This window comes from Pediculus humanus, genomic scaffold (assembly GCF_000006295.1).
Source record: "Pediculus humanus corporis 1103172108251 genomic scaffold, whole genome shotgun sequence".
NCBI lineage: Eukaryota > Metazoa > Arthropoda > Insecta > Psocodea > Pediculidae > Pediculus > Pediculus humanus.
The window spans coordinates 138,821-154,631 of record NW_002987820.1 but is presented as its reverse complement, the minus strand read 5'-3'; the positions used below and the strand labels follow the sequence as shown (position 1 = coordinate 154,631).

Sequence of the window (15,811 nt, the reverse complement as noted above, 5' to 3'; positions counted from 1 at the left end):
AAAAAAAAAAATCCGGTAAACACGTTGATATATCGCCTACCTGCATTTCTACCAATATAAAATATAACTTGTTTAACATACAGTATAAAAGGGTTTCTTATTTTTTAATGGTAACGATTATCTAAAATGAAACACTCCACAACAACAACAACAACAACCACATTTTTTTTTTTTTTTTTTTGTAAAATATTATTTTGTTTAGCTTACGAACTTTTCTTTTTACGAGGAGGAGGAAAGAATTTAATTCACGGGTAAGCGCCGTTTAAATCTTGGTATAAACATAATTTCCACACCACCCCCCCCCCGTTTATCCTAATTTTGACACCGAGTCGGTCCCGGTCGGTACTTTTTTTTTTTTCATTTTATTTTATCGTAAAAAAAAAAAAAAACTTGAAAATTGATTTTATTTTATTCCTTCTTTTAAAAATTAACGTTTAAAAACAAAAATTTGTTTAATGTACTTAATGGAGGGGAGGGGGGAAACGAATTTTATAAATTTACTTATTTATTTATTTCGTTCGAGTAATGAATGAGAAACAAATCGAAACAAACTGATTTTTTTTGTTTTTTTTTGTGTTGGGGAGCTCAAAATATTTATTAAAAAATAATGATGATGATAAGCGTATCAAAAGTGATTTAGTTATTAATTAAATAATAATAATAATTAATTTAAAACGGTCGAAATCGTTAAAAACAGAAAATAAATAAATAAATAAATAAATTGAGTTTTTGTTATCCTTTTTTCGAAAATTTTCTTCGTTAAAACTTTTTTTTTAATTTTTTTTTTTGTTTAAATAAATTATGTTAGAAAATGTTTTCTAGAGACGCCATTTTCTTTTTTTTTAACATAAGCGTAAGTAATAAATAAATAAATAAAACAAAAAGAAATTCAAATTGTTTAATAATAAAAAATAAAAATAAAAAATGTAAAAATTATGATTTTTATTTACTGAAAGCTAAGAAAACTTTTTAACACACGGGTATTAAAGGTAAAACTTTATTATTATTATTACTATTATTATTATTATTAGTAGTAGTAGTAGTAGTATTATTATTATTAGTATTATTGTTAATTTTTTTTCGCTTAAAGGAAAGTAAATATTTAAATATAATTGAACGATTTTTTTTATGCAAGTTTTTCTTCCTTCCACATTTGAAACGTTAAAAAATACAAATTATAGCATAAATTATTATTATTATCAATATTATTATCATTATTAGAAAAGTTTAATAAAACTACAGCAAAAAAATTTTGTTCGGTTTTTTTTTACGACATCGCGAAAGTCATAGGATAAAAAGACGGAAAATTTTTTCTTTTTTTCTTTTTTTTATGGGCAATTTTGAAATCCCGACGTTTTTGTACATCAAAAACAAAATCATCATCATCATCATTATTATCATTATCATCTCAATGGAAAAATCGGAAAATTTTCGAATCTTTCAGTATAAAAAAAAAAAAATTATTATTATTATTAATTAATAATAATAATTTTTTTTTTAATACGAAATTGTGAAAAATTTATTTCATTCACATCTTTAATAATCCTTTTAACTCATATTAATAATAATAATAATAATAATAATAATGACGAAATCATTATTAAATAACGATCAATAAATTTATAAACATTCTCCTTATGTACGTTATGTATTTTACATTATTATTATTATTAATTTTAATAAATGAATGAATATATTTGTGTATATATATATATATATATATATATATATATATATATATATATATATATTCAATTTTAAAAATTTTTATTTAAACAACCGATTAATAACATATTAACAACCTCTACTCACTTATTTATTTATTTATTAAAATTTTTTTTTTTTTTCATTTAAAAAAAAAAAAAAATTAACATTATTAAAAAAGGGATTTGATAATTTTATTATTATTAATAATAATAATAATGATGATGATGATAGCGATTCATACATTAACGCGAGAGTGTAAAATTTAAAAAAAAATTTGAAAAAAAAAAAAACGATCGAATTATGTACATAAAAAATTATTAATCCATTTTTTTTTACTTGTTCGCTCGCTTGTTTGTTCGTTTGTTCGTTCGTTTGTCAATCAAACGAGTATAAATTTTTTTTTTTTTTAAATGCACATTTAAAATAATAATAATAATAAACGTTGCAACAAGAGCTTATTTAAAATAAATTATTAATATTATTATTATTATTAAATATGCGTATATATATATATATATATTTCGAAATAAATTTTTTTATTAAATATATATATACATAAATGAAATTTATTAAAAAAAAAAAAAAAAGTTGTAATTGATGGAGAAAATCATTTAAAATAACTTAATAGCATAATTTCATATAAAAAAATATTATTATCATTATTAATATTATTTATATTGCGTATTTTATTATAATATTAATAACGCGCGGAAACGCGAACACGCACACGCATTTTTTTTTTTAATAAATTTTTCCGGCGCATATATCTTCTTCTTATAAAAATTAACACGCGTAATATAATATTATTATTATTATTTTATGTTTATATTTAAAAAAAAAAAAAACTTACCGGTTTTTTTTCCTTTTCTTATCATTTACAATCATTGATAAAACAAGTATTATTATTATTATTATCCGACGGTTCTATAGAAAAAGTTTTTATTAAATTTTACATAAATATACACACATTAAGTATAATAAAATCACTTTTTTCACGACAATAAGCAAAAAAAAAAATATATAAATAATAATAATAATACACAGTTTGATATAGTATCAATTCATTATTATTATTATTATTATTATTATTATTTGTCACTTAATAAATGTTATTAATAATTTTAATTGAGTATATAACACTAAAAAAAATGTCCGCACACAAACTTTTTTATTTTTTTTTCTCGTATCACTTATTCGATTTATCACTCATCGGTTAAAATTTTAAATAAAATTAAAAAACAGGGAAAATTTTTTTATAAGGGGAAAGGGGGATGATTTACCCCCCCGCGAAAATCGACGATATAAAAAACAAAAAAAAAAAAAAGAAAATTTAAAAATAAAAATAAAAAAAAAATACCGATAAAAATGGTGGTTATATCTCTCTTCTGACTGTTCTGTACAAAAAAAAAAAAAAAAAAAAAAAAACGCAACATTAACGCGCGGCTGTCAACTTCTTCCACCTGTTTCTCTCTCTCTCTCTCTCTTTCTCTCACTCATCTCTCTCATCTCTCTTTTTCTAATCTTCTTCAGGCTCGGGGCTAAGTTGAGATGGTGCGCTATGCTCCGTAGCATAACTCTTTCGATACCTTGGTTGGATATCACAGGTTTCTTATTCGATATATATGAAATTTTTAAACACTTTTTTTATAAATTGAATGTGTAATCTCATTGTTAACTTTCCCATCGATTAGTTTTTTTACTATTCGAATTCGACTAGTATCATCATCATCATCATCATCATGTTCAATTTCTTTTTTTTTTCGTACCACCGATCGTTACGTCCGTGAGTTTTGTGTGTGTGTGTGAAAATTCATATTTAACTTTTAGACGGTTAATTAAAATAAAATATTGATGATGACGTCAAAAACATTGTATTGTTTCTTATTTTCATGTCATTTAATATTATTACTACAACATCCTTGTGAAAATCTTCGTCGTCGTCGTCTTTTATAAATAATAAATAGTATAAAGAAAAAAAAATTTTTTAAATTATTTGACGTTTTCCGTTTTCCTTTTTTTTTTTAACCCAAACACGATTTTCATTTATTTTTTATTTATTTTTTCTTAAAGGTTTTTTTTTTTATAATTTATCGATTCTTTTTTTCCGATTTGAATAATTTAAAACTAATAATAATAGTAATGATAATTTACTCGTTTTTTTTTTTTTTAATTATATTATTTTTAATATTTTTCGTTACGTGTATATATAAATTTTACACGTGTTAATTATAATTCCTAAGGGTTTCCGGTTTTTCAACGTTAATTTTCTTCGATTTTTTTTTTTTTTTTTTTTACAAATTTTTAATTATTAATATCGTTAAAAATATTTTTATTTAATTAAATTGTCGACTAAAGTTTTTCGAAATAATTTTTAATTATTTTTTTTAATTTATTTTTTACGTATAAATGTGTAAAATGGGAAAATGGGGGAAAAAAAGGCGCGGAGTTTTTTTTTTTTAACGAATTTTTTAATTCCATAGAGTATAAAAACAAATTTTTTTTGTTTTGTTTCCTTTATGATCCGTTAAAATTAAATTTTTTTTTTTTTTTTTAAAGTTGGCACGTTTTAATTTGAAAACAAAAATGTCGGATGATTATAGAAACAATCATGAAGGTTCTTCGTATGAAGACACTGACATCGGTTCTTTTAATTTCGATATCGAAGAGGTTATTTGAAAATTAATTTTACGAATCCATTGTAATTTTTATCTTTTCGAATAGTTTTTCGTTTCGTATTTTATTTAATTTAAGTTAAAATTATAAAAAAAATTTAAATTTCCACTAATTATTCCGTTGATTTGATTGATAATATTATATATATATATATATTATTTTGATAATTTTTTTTTTTTAAGTTGGACGATGCCGAATATCAAATTCCACAAATTATCGAACCACCTACTTTAGAAAGTATTTTAAACGAGGGAGACGATCATATATCTTTGAATGAAGACTGTGATTCACTTAACTGGTCTCAGGGTATACATTCCAGCCTCATTGGTATCGAAGGGGGAAGTGAAACTCTATCTATAGCTAGTCGAAGAAGTAGGACTTCATCTGATAAAAAAGATTCTTCTTCATCAACTGCATTTCTACGTTTTGTTTTGCTCAAAAGTGTTTCAACACAAATTAGTTCTGCTGTGAGTGAAAAAGTTTTTTTTTTTTTTTTTTCGAAGTGTCATTGGAGTTTACAAAATTAATTTTTGTTTTATTGAAATAAATTACAGGAAAGAATAAATGCAGGCTATGCGACAGCAATAACGGTTACTAGCATGGTTGCCGTTGGAACTTCACATGGACTTATATTAGTATTTGACAGTAGGCAAACATTAAAATGGTGTTTGAGTAATACAGATGAAGATCAAGGATCTGTTTCTTGTTTGTGTTTTAACAATGATTCAACTAGGCTGTTGGCTGGTTTTGCAAGAGGCCAAATTTTAATGTACGATTTGACCAATGGTAAATTAATTAGAACTCTAATGGATGTTCATCCTCCTGGTACTGCCGTTCTAAGCGTCAAGGTAAAAACAATGTTTTCCCCAAAAACATATTTTCATTTTTAATTTTTTTTTTTTTTAAATAATTATTCATATCAGTTCACAGATTCTCCTGCGATAGCACTTTGTTCAGATTCTGGCGGTTCGGTTTTTGAATTACACTTTACGAGAACTCTCGGAGTGAGGGGTTGTAATTCGAAATGCCTTTTCTCTGGGAGCAGAGGAGAAGTTTGTGTTATACAGCCTCTCTTACTTAATCATTTGATTTCTCATCCTCTGCAAGGAGTAATTTTAGTTGCCATGGCCACTCTCTCAAAGGTAATTAGAAAAGTTATTTCATTGCATGTTAATATGTCTACAAAACCTTTTTTTCCATAAATTCTGAAGAAATATTTTGAAAATGGTTAGACCCAGTCATGCTGTTTTAATAGTTTAAAGACATATTATGGAAGAAATTGTGAAAGAATATTTTTTAAAAACTTGAGGAATCTATGTGTGATTGGATTTATAATTATTTTAAACCCTTGAAGATGGAAAAAGAAGCTTTTCCTTGGCCTAAAGGTAGTTAGTTGATCTGTTTTTGAATTAATTTTTCAGGTTTCACTTCAGTATTTAGTATAAAAATTATTTTAATCATTTTAAAATAGTATTTATGTTTTTATATAATAGGTAATTGTTGTCAGTATCAGACCCAAAATGAGAGTTGTGTTAGTTAAAGCTCTTCCTCCTGGCTCTACAGTTTTACCACTGGTATCTTGGCAGTTTGTCGTCATTCAGGTTTCTGGTAATGGCAAAATTATTGATCCAGTTTTGGCATTTGCCAAAGATAATTTTATTCATTTTTTTCAAGTAAGATTCACAAACTTTTTTTTTTTTCCTCATTCAAAGTCACAATATGAATAAAATTGAAATTGATAATTTTTAAAATTATAAATTTATTTGCAGATCTCTTCAGATTCTAATTCAAAATTAAAAGTAGCAGCATTGCAAAAATTAGTCGTTAATTATTCTTTATTGTCTTTGCATTGGTTAAATTCTTGGACCATTGCAGCCGTCGACATAAGTGAAAGATTGCATTTATTAGACGTTCATTCTCACGAAGAACTTGAAAATTTAGATCTTTCTGATATTGGTTTGGTGTACGAATCAAGTAACTTCAAAGGTCTCATGACAGGTGGTAATGTTAGCCAAGCTATGGTAATAATAAGCAATGATAATTTGATCAATATCCAAGTTCTATCCCATCGTTACACAAATTTTTTTGTTTTTATTTAAGGCCGTGGCCGGTGAAAAAGCCTGTTACAACACAATCGTGGGCTATGGAAATCAAATATTAGTTTTAGGTGCTAAAACAGTACACCTACTGAGCATACGACCGTGGATTGAAAGACTGAATCATTTAGTAAAACAAGTAAGAATGCTAATGAAATACTGCCATTTTTCTTTCTGATTTTTTTTTTTTTTCCTTTTTAAGAATTTTTTTTTTTTTTAGAAAAAATATCTTGCAGCTTTATCTTTAGGACTTTCTTTTTACGAAGAACCGAAAGATGCATTAGGTTTAAAAGGATCTAGAGAAAGGAGGAAAGAAATTGCAAAGGGTAAAATCGTTCAAATTTTAGAACAATTCATTGAAGACATGGAAAATCCCATCGATGATATTTCGGCCATAATGCAATATGCGGTCTCCGTGCAATACAAGTAAGAACGCCAAATAATAATTTTTTATTTTTATTTAATTGTGCTTTTACAATTTATTTTATTTTCAGTGATATAATTTTTAACACGCTGTGGGATTACGTTTCTATTGATTCCAATTTGAAAAGGATATTTTTAGAAGGATTGGAACCGTTTATTCTCAACGATCAATTGACTTCAATACCACCGTCCATATTACAGCATTTCGTCAACACTTATGAAAATACTGGAAAGCTTCAAGTAAATTTTAAATATCGAGAAAGAGAAAAAAAAAAAATTCTTATTAACATAAAGACAATGTAAACAATTTTTTTTTTTTTTTTGTAATAAATTTAAGGCTTTGGAAGCTTGCATCATTCATTTGGACATTGGTTCGTTGGATCTTCATCAAGTAATGCAAGTTTGTTGGGCTCACGGTTTGTACGACGCCATTATTTACGTACATAATAAAGCTTTAAACGATTATATTACTCCCATTCACGAGTTAGTTCCTATTTTACAAAAAGCCTTAACGACAGGTATTCAAATTATTAAAGGAAGTAAGAATTCAAATCGATTGAGGATTGACTTGAGTGAATTTTTTTTTGTTTTTTTTTTTTTTTTTTAGGTTGCAAATTAACTGCCAAAGAAGTTGAATTGGGAAATAAACTTTTAGTGTATGTTAGTTGTTGTTTAGCGGGAAGAGGTTATCCCATCGGTGATGTTGCAAAGGAATCAGTTCAACACGTTAAATACGAAATGTTTAAATGCCTTACGAATCTTCACAGCAAAGATGCAGACGACAATGAGTTACCCTATCCGTATTTGAGAACTTTGATTCATTTCGACACGAGGGAATTTTTAAACGTTGTTTCTCTCGCATTTACAGAACCGGAATTCACTTCCGACGTTGGTTTGAGACAACGTCAAAGGTTAATAGATATTTTATTGCATATAATGGTGGATAATTCGGGTTATACCGTTCACGAAATCGGTGCTTTGTATATATTTTTGGCAAGGCAAATAAGCCGGCCTTTTAACGGTTTAATTGTTGATAAAGATTTATTCGATAAGATTTTCGGGTATTTGACGACGACGAGTCCGGAACATTTGGAAGAAAGACAGCAGGCTTTATTGGATGTTTTCAGAGCCGACGGTTTACAAGACTATTCCAAAGATCACATATTAGATTTGGCGAGAAAAGCAAAATTGTAAGATTAATTGACTTTTTGATTGCCTTTTTTTTTTTTTTTTTTTTACAACGTGTTAATAATCTTCATTGTTTTATTTTTAATAAAATTATTAAAATTTTCCTTCGAGGCACGTACAAATTGATTGATTGATGATTTTTTCTTTTTTTTTTTTTTTTTTCGACGTAAGTTTTCGAGTTTGCGAAGCCATACACGAACAAAATGGAGAATGGGATCAAGTGTTTTTATGTTACCTACAAGACTCGCTGCGAAGACCACAAGTATTTTCATTTTTGAGAAATATATTACTTTTGTACAAAAACACGGACGATGCGAAACCCATATTGGAAAAAGTTTGTAGCAAAATTGAAGATTTAATGGATTTAGACGTTGAAAGAACTTCAACGATAATCGCCACCCACGCATTAAATAAATTGCCGGATTTGTTGGATAATCTGAAAGAAAATCCCAAATATCAATTGGCATTGTTACAATCTATCTTGTATGGAAAATCAAAGTTAGTAATAATTTTCCGACAGTTTAAACGTAATTTCGGTTAAAATAACAAAATAAAAAAAAATTTTTTTTGTTTTTTTTTTTTTTTTTTTTTTTATAGGGATTCCGTGAGCGATGGCGATTCATCACTTCTCGTGCAATATTTTAATAAATACATTAAATTAATATTTGAAATAGATCCGAAATCGGCCGTTCAAGAATTGAAATTTCGTACGGATTTGTATAATTTAAATGAAGTTTTAGAAATAGCACGTAGTTGTAATCACGAAGAAGCTCAGGCATATTTATTAGAAAAAAACGAAGACTGTAAAGAAGCGTTTGAAGTGTGTTTTTCTCTTTCTCTCTCTCTCCCTCTCTCTCTGCCCGCCCCCCACCCCCGCCGTTTTCCCATCGTTGATAATTTTTTTTTTTTTTTGTCGTGATTTCAGGTTTTAAAAAATAAATTAATTAAAATGTTAAACGGTTCAATAAATTTTACGCAAATCGAATTAGATGAATTATTTAAAAAATTAATAGGATTGATTCAAAGATTTCAAACGAAAAATGGCGAATCGAACATTCAAAAACTTTGGCTGACGTTATTGGACGTGTTAATCACGTGCGAAAATTCAATCGATCAAAAAGGTAACAACAATTTTTTGGTTTACTAAATGTATTCGTTGCCGTTAAATAAATAAAAAAAAATTTTCATTTTTTAGAAAAAACACGTTTGATAGCGATGGTTCTCAGCGGAACGATGGGACACGCAAATCCTTCATTCATTTTAGAACATTTGCTTCATCGCACGAATTCCGTGGCGACGTTCGGAGAAATCAGACATTTACTAACGGGTAGGTTTTTGAATCGATATCGATTTTCATCGATGTGACATAATGTTTCGACGTTGACGTACGACAGGTATGTTGGAGAACACTTGGTTCGAAGAACAATTGGTGAAAACGACGCAAAAAGTCGTCTGCTCGGATTTGTACTCGCAATTGGTGTCCTCTATCGATTCCGCCAAACGTGGCATACGAGCATCGAATTCATCGTGTTCGGCTTGCAACAAACCTTTGGTCAACAGTTCAGTTTTTATATTTTTTTGCGGTCATTCCCAACACGAAGATTGCATGACGGACTATCAGTGTCCGATATGTTCGACATTAGCTTTAGACAAGGCAAGTGAGAAATAATTCGATACGATTCCCTTTGTCTCGAATTAAAAAAAAAAAAAAAAAAAAAAATTTACTTATTTATTTATTTATTTTAAAGATGTCGTCTAAGGAATCGAATAACGTTTCGTTAACCGGACATAAAACAAATTCGGCAACGTTGAGTTCGAACGTTATCAGTAGTCAATATTTTAAATTGAAAGTTACCGCACCTCCAGCACCGGATTTGGAAAATTTGGAAAGGAATGCGAACGTGTTGAATTTCAAATAAAACGGAAGTTAAGGTATTAATTATCATTCTATTATTATTATTATTATTACGGAAAAGCTTTAAACCCATCATAAACGTATTATTATTATTATTATTATTTTCTTGTCTCTTATATATATTTTTAATATCGTTTTATTTTATTATTGTTTGTTTTATGATTGATAGTTTAAAAAAAAAAAAATTATTTTGAGAGGAGTTTTTTTTTTTACGGTTTTTGTTTTTGTTGTTATCATTTATCAGAAGAAAAAAAAAAAAAGAAAAAACCCGCCGACGAAAAGAAAAGAAAAAAAGAGAGGGAGAGAAGAAAGTTTTTGTTGTTGTTGTTGTTGTTCTTGTTCGATTCATTGGTTGATCTCGATAATTTTCTGCCCTAACAAAAAAAAAAAAAAAAAATTAAATTTTATTTGTTTAAAATTATTAATTATTGTTGTTCGTTGTTGGAATCGTCGTCATTTTCTCTCTCTCTCTCTCTCTCTATGTCTCTCTGTTTCACCATCTCACTCACTCAAACGATCGCGGCATTTTAAAAATCTCATGGATTCACTTTTGTTATTAATTTTTTTTTCCCCTCCTCTTGACTTCTATCCCCTCCCCCCGCCATTTTCGAACAAAAAATTAATAATAATAATGATAATAATATAAACATTTTTCATTTACGCTTAAATGACAAATTTTTTTTCCGCACGATATGGGAAATTTCAGGGAGGGGGGGGAGGGGGGGGGAAAGAAAAAAACAAGAAAAACAAAATGAACGAAATTAATTAATTTTTATTTATTCGTTATTTATCCACTTAATCTATTATAACTTTATTAAAATTAATAATAATAATAATAATATAATAATAATTTATGTATAGCTGCTGTCTTTTATCATTATTATTATTTTTTGTTATTAAATCCGCTGTAATATATATAATACACTTTATAATATAAATAACATAATACTCGTAATCACATTCATGTATTGTTAAGAATTAATAGAAAAATATACATTATTAAATAGAGCAACAGTAAAAACATTGTTTCTAATGTCAACTAAATTTCACTTGCTTTATCATTATCATTATCATCATTATTTATTTATTTATTTATTTACTTACTTACTTATTGGTTTTATAAAAAAAAATTGATCATTTAGAATATTTCATCGATTATAAATTTATTTATTTATTATTATTAATTAAATTGATCCTCTTGCATTTTTATTTATTTTTTGTAATAAATATTCTACTAGAAGAATTTTAAAGCTTCTTTTTTTTTTTTTTTTTTTTTTTTACAGGCCATTTATTTTTTTTTTTGTAAATTTTTTAAAAATTAATTTCGATTACTTTTCTCTCTCTCTTTCTCGTTGGAAAAGAATTTTTTCGCTCTCACTCTCTCCCTGTCTTTTACCAAATGAAATTATTAGAAAAAAATAAAGTAAATGAATCCTGATGATTTTTTAATAATATGTTAAATATTTATTATTATTATTATTATTATTATTATCAGTCAAAGTGTAGACCGGAATAAATAATAATCCATGTGACTAAAAATCCGGCAAAGGAAGTCATAAAACCTTCTTTAGTCAATTCCCATGCTCCTCCATATTCTTCTTCATCGATTGATTGAAATGAATTGAAATATATATAAATAACTCCTGCATTTACAATAGCAAATCTATAAATAAATGTAAAATTAATAATAAATAATCAATTATTGTAGTTATAAAATTGTACAAATTTGAAAAAAATAAATCGATATTTATTTTTAACATTATTTTGTTTATTTTTTTTGATAAAGTAAAATCGGCAAAGCTAAAAGTTTGTTTTGTTTTTTTTTTAAGTTAATTAGTTAATTAGAAAATGAGAAATTTAATAAAGAAAAAGGAAAAGGAAATCGTTATTGGGGGGAGGGGAAATTATTCAAAACAAAAACATAAAAAATATGAATGAAAATTTATTTTAAATAAGAAAAAAGAAATTTTTTTCAATTGGCATAATTGAAAAAAGCCATTTGGCAATTCAATTAAAAAATGACCGACTTTTGTCATAATTTTCCCACGAGGGTCATTATTTACTATCGTAATTTATTATAAATAATGTATGTTTACTTGTTGAAACTAAATTTACAATTAATATAAAAGGATTTGTGTATTTAGATAGATAAAAAAAAAAAAAAACTTACAACAATAATGCGATAAATCCTTTTAAAGGAATTAATCCCCATACGATTCCAACAATAATTCCAATAATTTGTCTGGACCAATAAATAACATCCAAAAATTCATCTTTATCTGGCCATTCTGAATTAGCTGTAATTGCTCTTTTCCATATAGGATCAGCAGCTATGGGTTTCATATTAGAATCATAGGGCGAATCATTATTCCTTAATAATTGTTTTGTTTTAAACATTTTACAAAAAAATAAAAAAATTTTTTTTCTAAATAACGCAGTTTGTTTATAAACAATAATTTTTTTTAAATTTTTTTAACATTTCTAAAGTAATTCGAAACGTTTATAAATCGACTACGTCATCGAGAATGCATACACATTTATAATAAGCAGAAGAAATTTATTTATACCACGTGGATGTGAAAACGATCTCTGATTGGTTGAAATTTTTTATGACGTCATTCGTAATAAACTCAGTGATTTGCCTCCAAAATGTGTAAATCATTTCAGAATGTTTTTCATACGCGAGTGGATAACTTGTGGTATTTTGTGATTTTGACTTTTTTTTGAATTTTTTTTTTTTTTAATGACAGTGCAATTAAAAAATTTGGAGAGAGAAAAAAAAAAAGAAAAACATTTTACATTTGTGTTCATAAAAGTGATCGTGAGTGATTTTTTTCTTTTTTTTTTATTTTTAAATTAATAGTTTCGGTGACATTCAGTAATATCGTTCGTATTTAAAAAAAAATTTTGAATTAGTTAATCTTTTACACGGTTTAAAAATAAATCATAAATTAAATATTTTTTATAATTTTTTAATATATTTTAATAAAAATATTTATTATTAATACGTGTGTCAAATATAGAATCAATGAAAAATTTTTTTTTTTTTTATCTAGTAAACAAAATAGAAAAACTCTTTGTTATGTTAATCGTTGGTAAAAATGTTTCTCATTTAAATTACTAAATAATTAAAATTAAAAATTTTAATTTAAATTATATATAGTGGAACGAGTTTTATACAATTCAAATGTGTTTTTTTTTTTTCAGTCAAGTATTTTTAAGTAATGTTAGTCGACCCACTTGTTTAAAGTGAAAACCTTTTGGTGATTTTTTTTAAAATAAATAATTAAGTTTTAGTTAATAATAATGGGTGACATGCTAGAGGGAATACAAACAAGTAAAGGAGTTGAATATGGTTTAAACGGACACAAAAATCCACATCCTAATTCTCTTATCGATAAATTTACTAAAATAATTAGTTTAAGTTCATCGTGTACCTGTTTTTGGACTTTGACATCGCTTTTATTTCTAATGTTTGTTATGTATGTATGTAAAACTTATGTGAAAGCATTATTAATATGGATCAGTTATCAGGATCCGATATTAGTTAATTTATTATTTATTTTATTATTTACATTAGTTTCTTTTCCATTTTTATGGGGTTACATGTTATTAGTGCTTTCAAGCGGTTATTTATTCGGTGTAGTGCATGGATTAATAGTTGTTATAGTGTCTGCGAATACAGGTGTTGCAATTGCACATTACACTATTAAATCCTTTCATGCCAAATATCCAATATGTAAAATAAGTGAAAGTGACAATGCTCAAGCTGTTTTGAGAGTTATTTCCGGTTCGCAAGCATTTAAAATAGTCATGATATGCAGATTATCACCGATTCCATTCGGTTTGCAAAATACAATTTTTGCAGTAAGTATACAATAACAAATACCTTTCTTTTTTTTTTTTTTTTTTAAGAAAAACAAATTGTTAATTACCATATTATCATCAAATCCATGATAATTAAAAACAAAAAAAAAAAAAAACAAAAACAAAACACATTCATTATCAAAATTTAAAATTAGCAACAATATTCTATTTTTAGGAAACACAAACAACTTTTTAAAAAATTATAAAAAAAAAAAAGTCGAAATTAAATTTTTAAATATAAATATATATATATATTAATTAAAAATTATTATTATTATTATTATTTATCTTACAGTGACAATAATTTTTATTTACTCGATATCATGTATTATTTACACAAACTGTATTGTTGTTTTCTCATGTTAATTTCTCACATTGATTATTATTATTATTATTATTATTCTCAAATATTAGTTTTACTTACTTTATATTAATTATAATAATAATTAAATTATTTTATTTACAAAGATTTGATTTATTTGTTTTTACAGACAAATTTAAAATAAAATAATAAATTGTTTAATTTTATTTATTTAAATAAATGAATGTGTTTGTGTGTGTGTGCGTGTACATGTGTGTGCTTGTGTGTATGTGCGTGTGTGCGTGTACATGTGTGTGCTTGTGTGTGTGTGTGTGAAAGAGAGGTGAAGAAGAAAAAAATGTCAACTGTATTTTCTTACAGCTGAGTGATATACCACCAAAGACGTGTCACACGGCGACATTTTTCGGTTTGTTACCCGCTCAATGTCTTGCCACATATTTGGGGAGTACACTGAGATCGATAGAAGACGTTCTAGACGATCATTCGAAAGCAACAACGGGTTTCATTGTGTTATCAATACAAATAGTCTTCGGAATAACACTTTTGGTCTACGTCGTTCACAAAGCGAGACAAGAATTAAAAAGTGCTTTAATACTTCAACAAATAAGTAGTTCGCCATCGAAAGAATCAACCCTGACGACCATAACCGTGAGCTAGTTATTACGTTTAACAATAAACAAAAAAAAACTAATAATAATAATAATAATGATGATGATAAATATCGCCAAAGATTTATTCTAAAAAAAAAAAAATTAAAAAAAAAATTTTGTTTATATATATATATATTATTTGAAATATAAAAATGCAATTTAAACGAATTATTATTATTATTATTATTATTATTATTATTATTATTATTATTATTATTATTATTATTTTTATAAACGAATCCAAGATAATAATAATAATAAAACATTTGCTTAGGAAAAACTCGCGTTTGCATTTAAAAAAAAAAGAAGGAAAAACAATAAAAACGAGGACATTTTTTTTTTATTATTATTTTATTTTATTTTTCATTCGACTTGTATTTATTAATTTATTATGTAATAGCTTTTTTCTATTATTATTATTAATAATAATAAACAAATAAATTTTTTTTTTTTATGTATATATTAATTTTTTATTACTTTTCGTTTTATTTGCGGTGAGAAACGAAAACAAAAAACAAAGAAAAACAAAGAAAAAACACTTGAATTGACGCGATTTGTGAATAATAATATTATTATTATTATTACTATTATTATCATCATTGTTTTTCACGCATTTGTTTTTTTTTTTTGTTTTTTGTAATCATTGTATTTTTAAATTTGTTAAAAAAATTTTTTTTTGTTTGTTTTTCGTTTAAAAAAAAAAAATTGTTTTAATATATATGAATTTTTTTTATTTATTTTTGACATTGAAAAAAAAAAAAAAAAACATTTTTTCGTGGGGGGTTCCCCTTTTGTAAAAAAAGGTTATACGATGGAATAGAGTGTGTGCGTGTGCGCATGCGCGTGTTTATAAAAAAAGTTTCAAAATAAAAAATCCGTTTATTATTTATTTATTTATTTCGCAATTTTTTCCGTTTTTTTTTTTTTTTTTTTTGTTTTTTTGGGTTAATATCTAAATTTATAGTTTTCA

At 25.7% G+C, this 15,811-nt stretch overlaps 3 protein-coding genes across 3 annotated transcripts; 2 read left to right on the top strand and 1 right to left on the bottom strand.

Annotated features, from left to right (window-relative positions):
• Positions 1-4,290: 4,290 nt before the first annotated feature.
• On the top strand, positions 4,291-9,756 carry Phum_PHUM468550 (uncharacterized protein; the record flags this gene model as incomplete). Its single annotated transcript, XM_002430214.1, has 16 exons — positions 4,291-4,374; positions 4,563-4,859; positions 4,935-5,228; positions 5,304-5,522; positions 5,874-6,053; positions 6,150-6,401; positions 6,481-6,615; positions 6,697-6,902; positions 6,971-7,139; positions 7,237-7,438; positions 7,507-8,089; positions 8,259-8,585; positions 8,685-8,907; positions 9,013-9,208; positions 9,301-9,414; positions 9,482-9,756. The coding sequence occupies 16 exons, from the start codon at positions 4,291-4,293 to the stop codon at positions 9,754-9,756; spliced, it is 3,756 nt and encodes a 1,251-aa protein (XP_002430259.1).
• A 1,737-nt stretch (positions 9,757-11,493) lies between these two features.
• On the bottom strand, positions 11,494-12,399 carry Phum_PHUM468540 (uncharacterized protein; the record flags this gene model as incomplete). The annotated part of the gene is made up of 3 exons (XM_002430213.1): positions 11,494-11,642; positions 12,066-12,097; positions 12,176-12,399. The coding sequence occupies 3 exons, from the start codon at positions 12,397-12,399 to the stop codon at positions 11,494-11,496; spliced, it is 405 nt and encodes a 134-aa protein (XP_002430258.1).
• Positions 12,400-13,317: 918 nt separating this feature from the next.
• On the top strand, positions 13,318-14,848 carry Phum_PHUM468530 (uncharacterized protein; the record flags this gene model as incomplete). Its single annotated transcript, XM_002430212.1, has 2 exons — positions 13,318-13,869; positions 14,552-14,848. The coding sequence occupies 2 exons, from the start codon at positions 13,318-13,320 to the stop codon at positions 14,846-14,848; spliced, it is 849 nt and encodes a 282-aa protein (XP_002430257.1).
• Between the last annotated feature and the right edge of the window lie 963 nt (positions 14,849-15,811).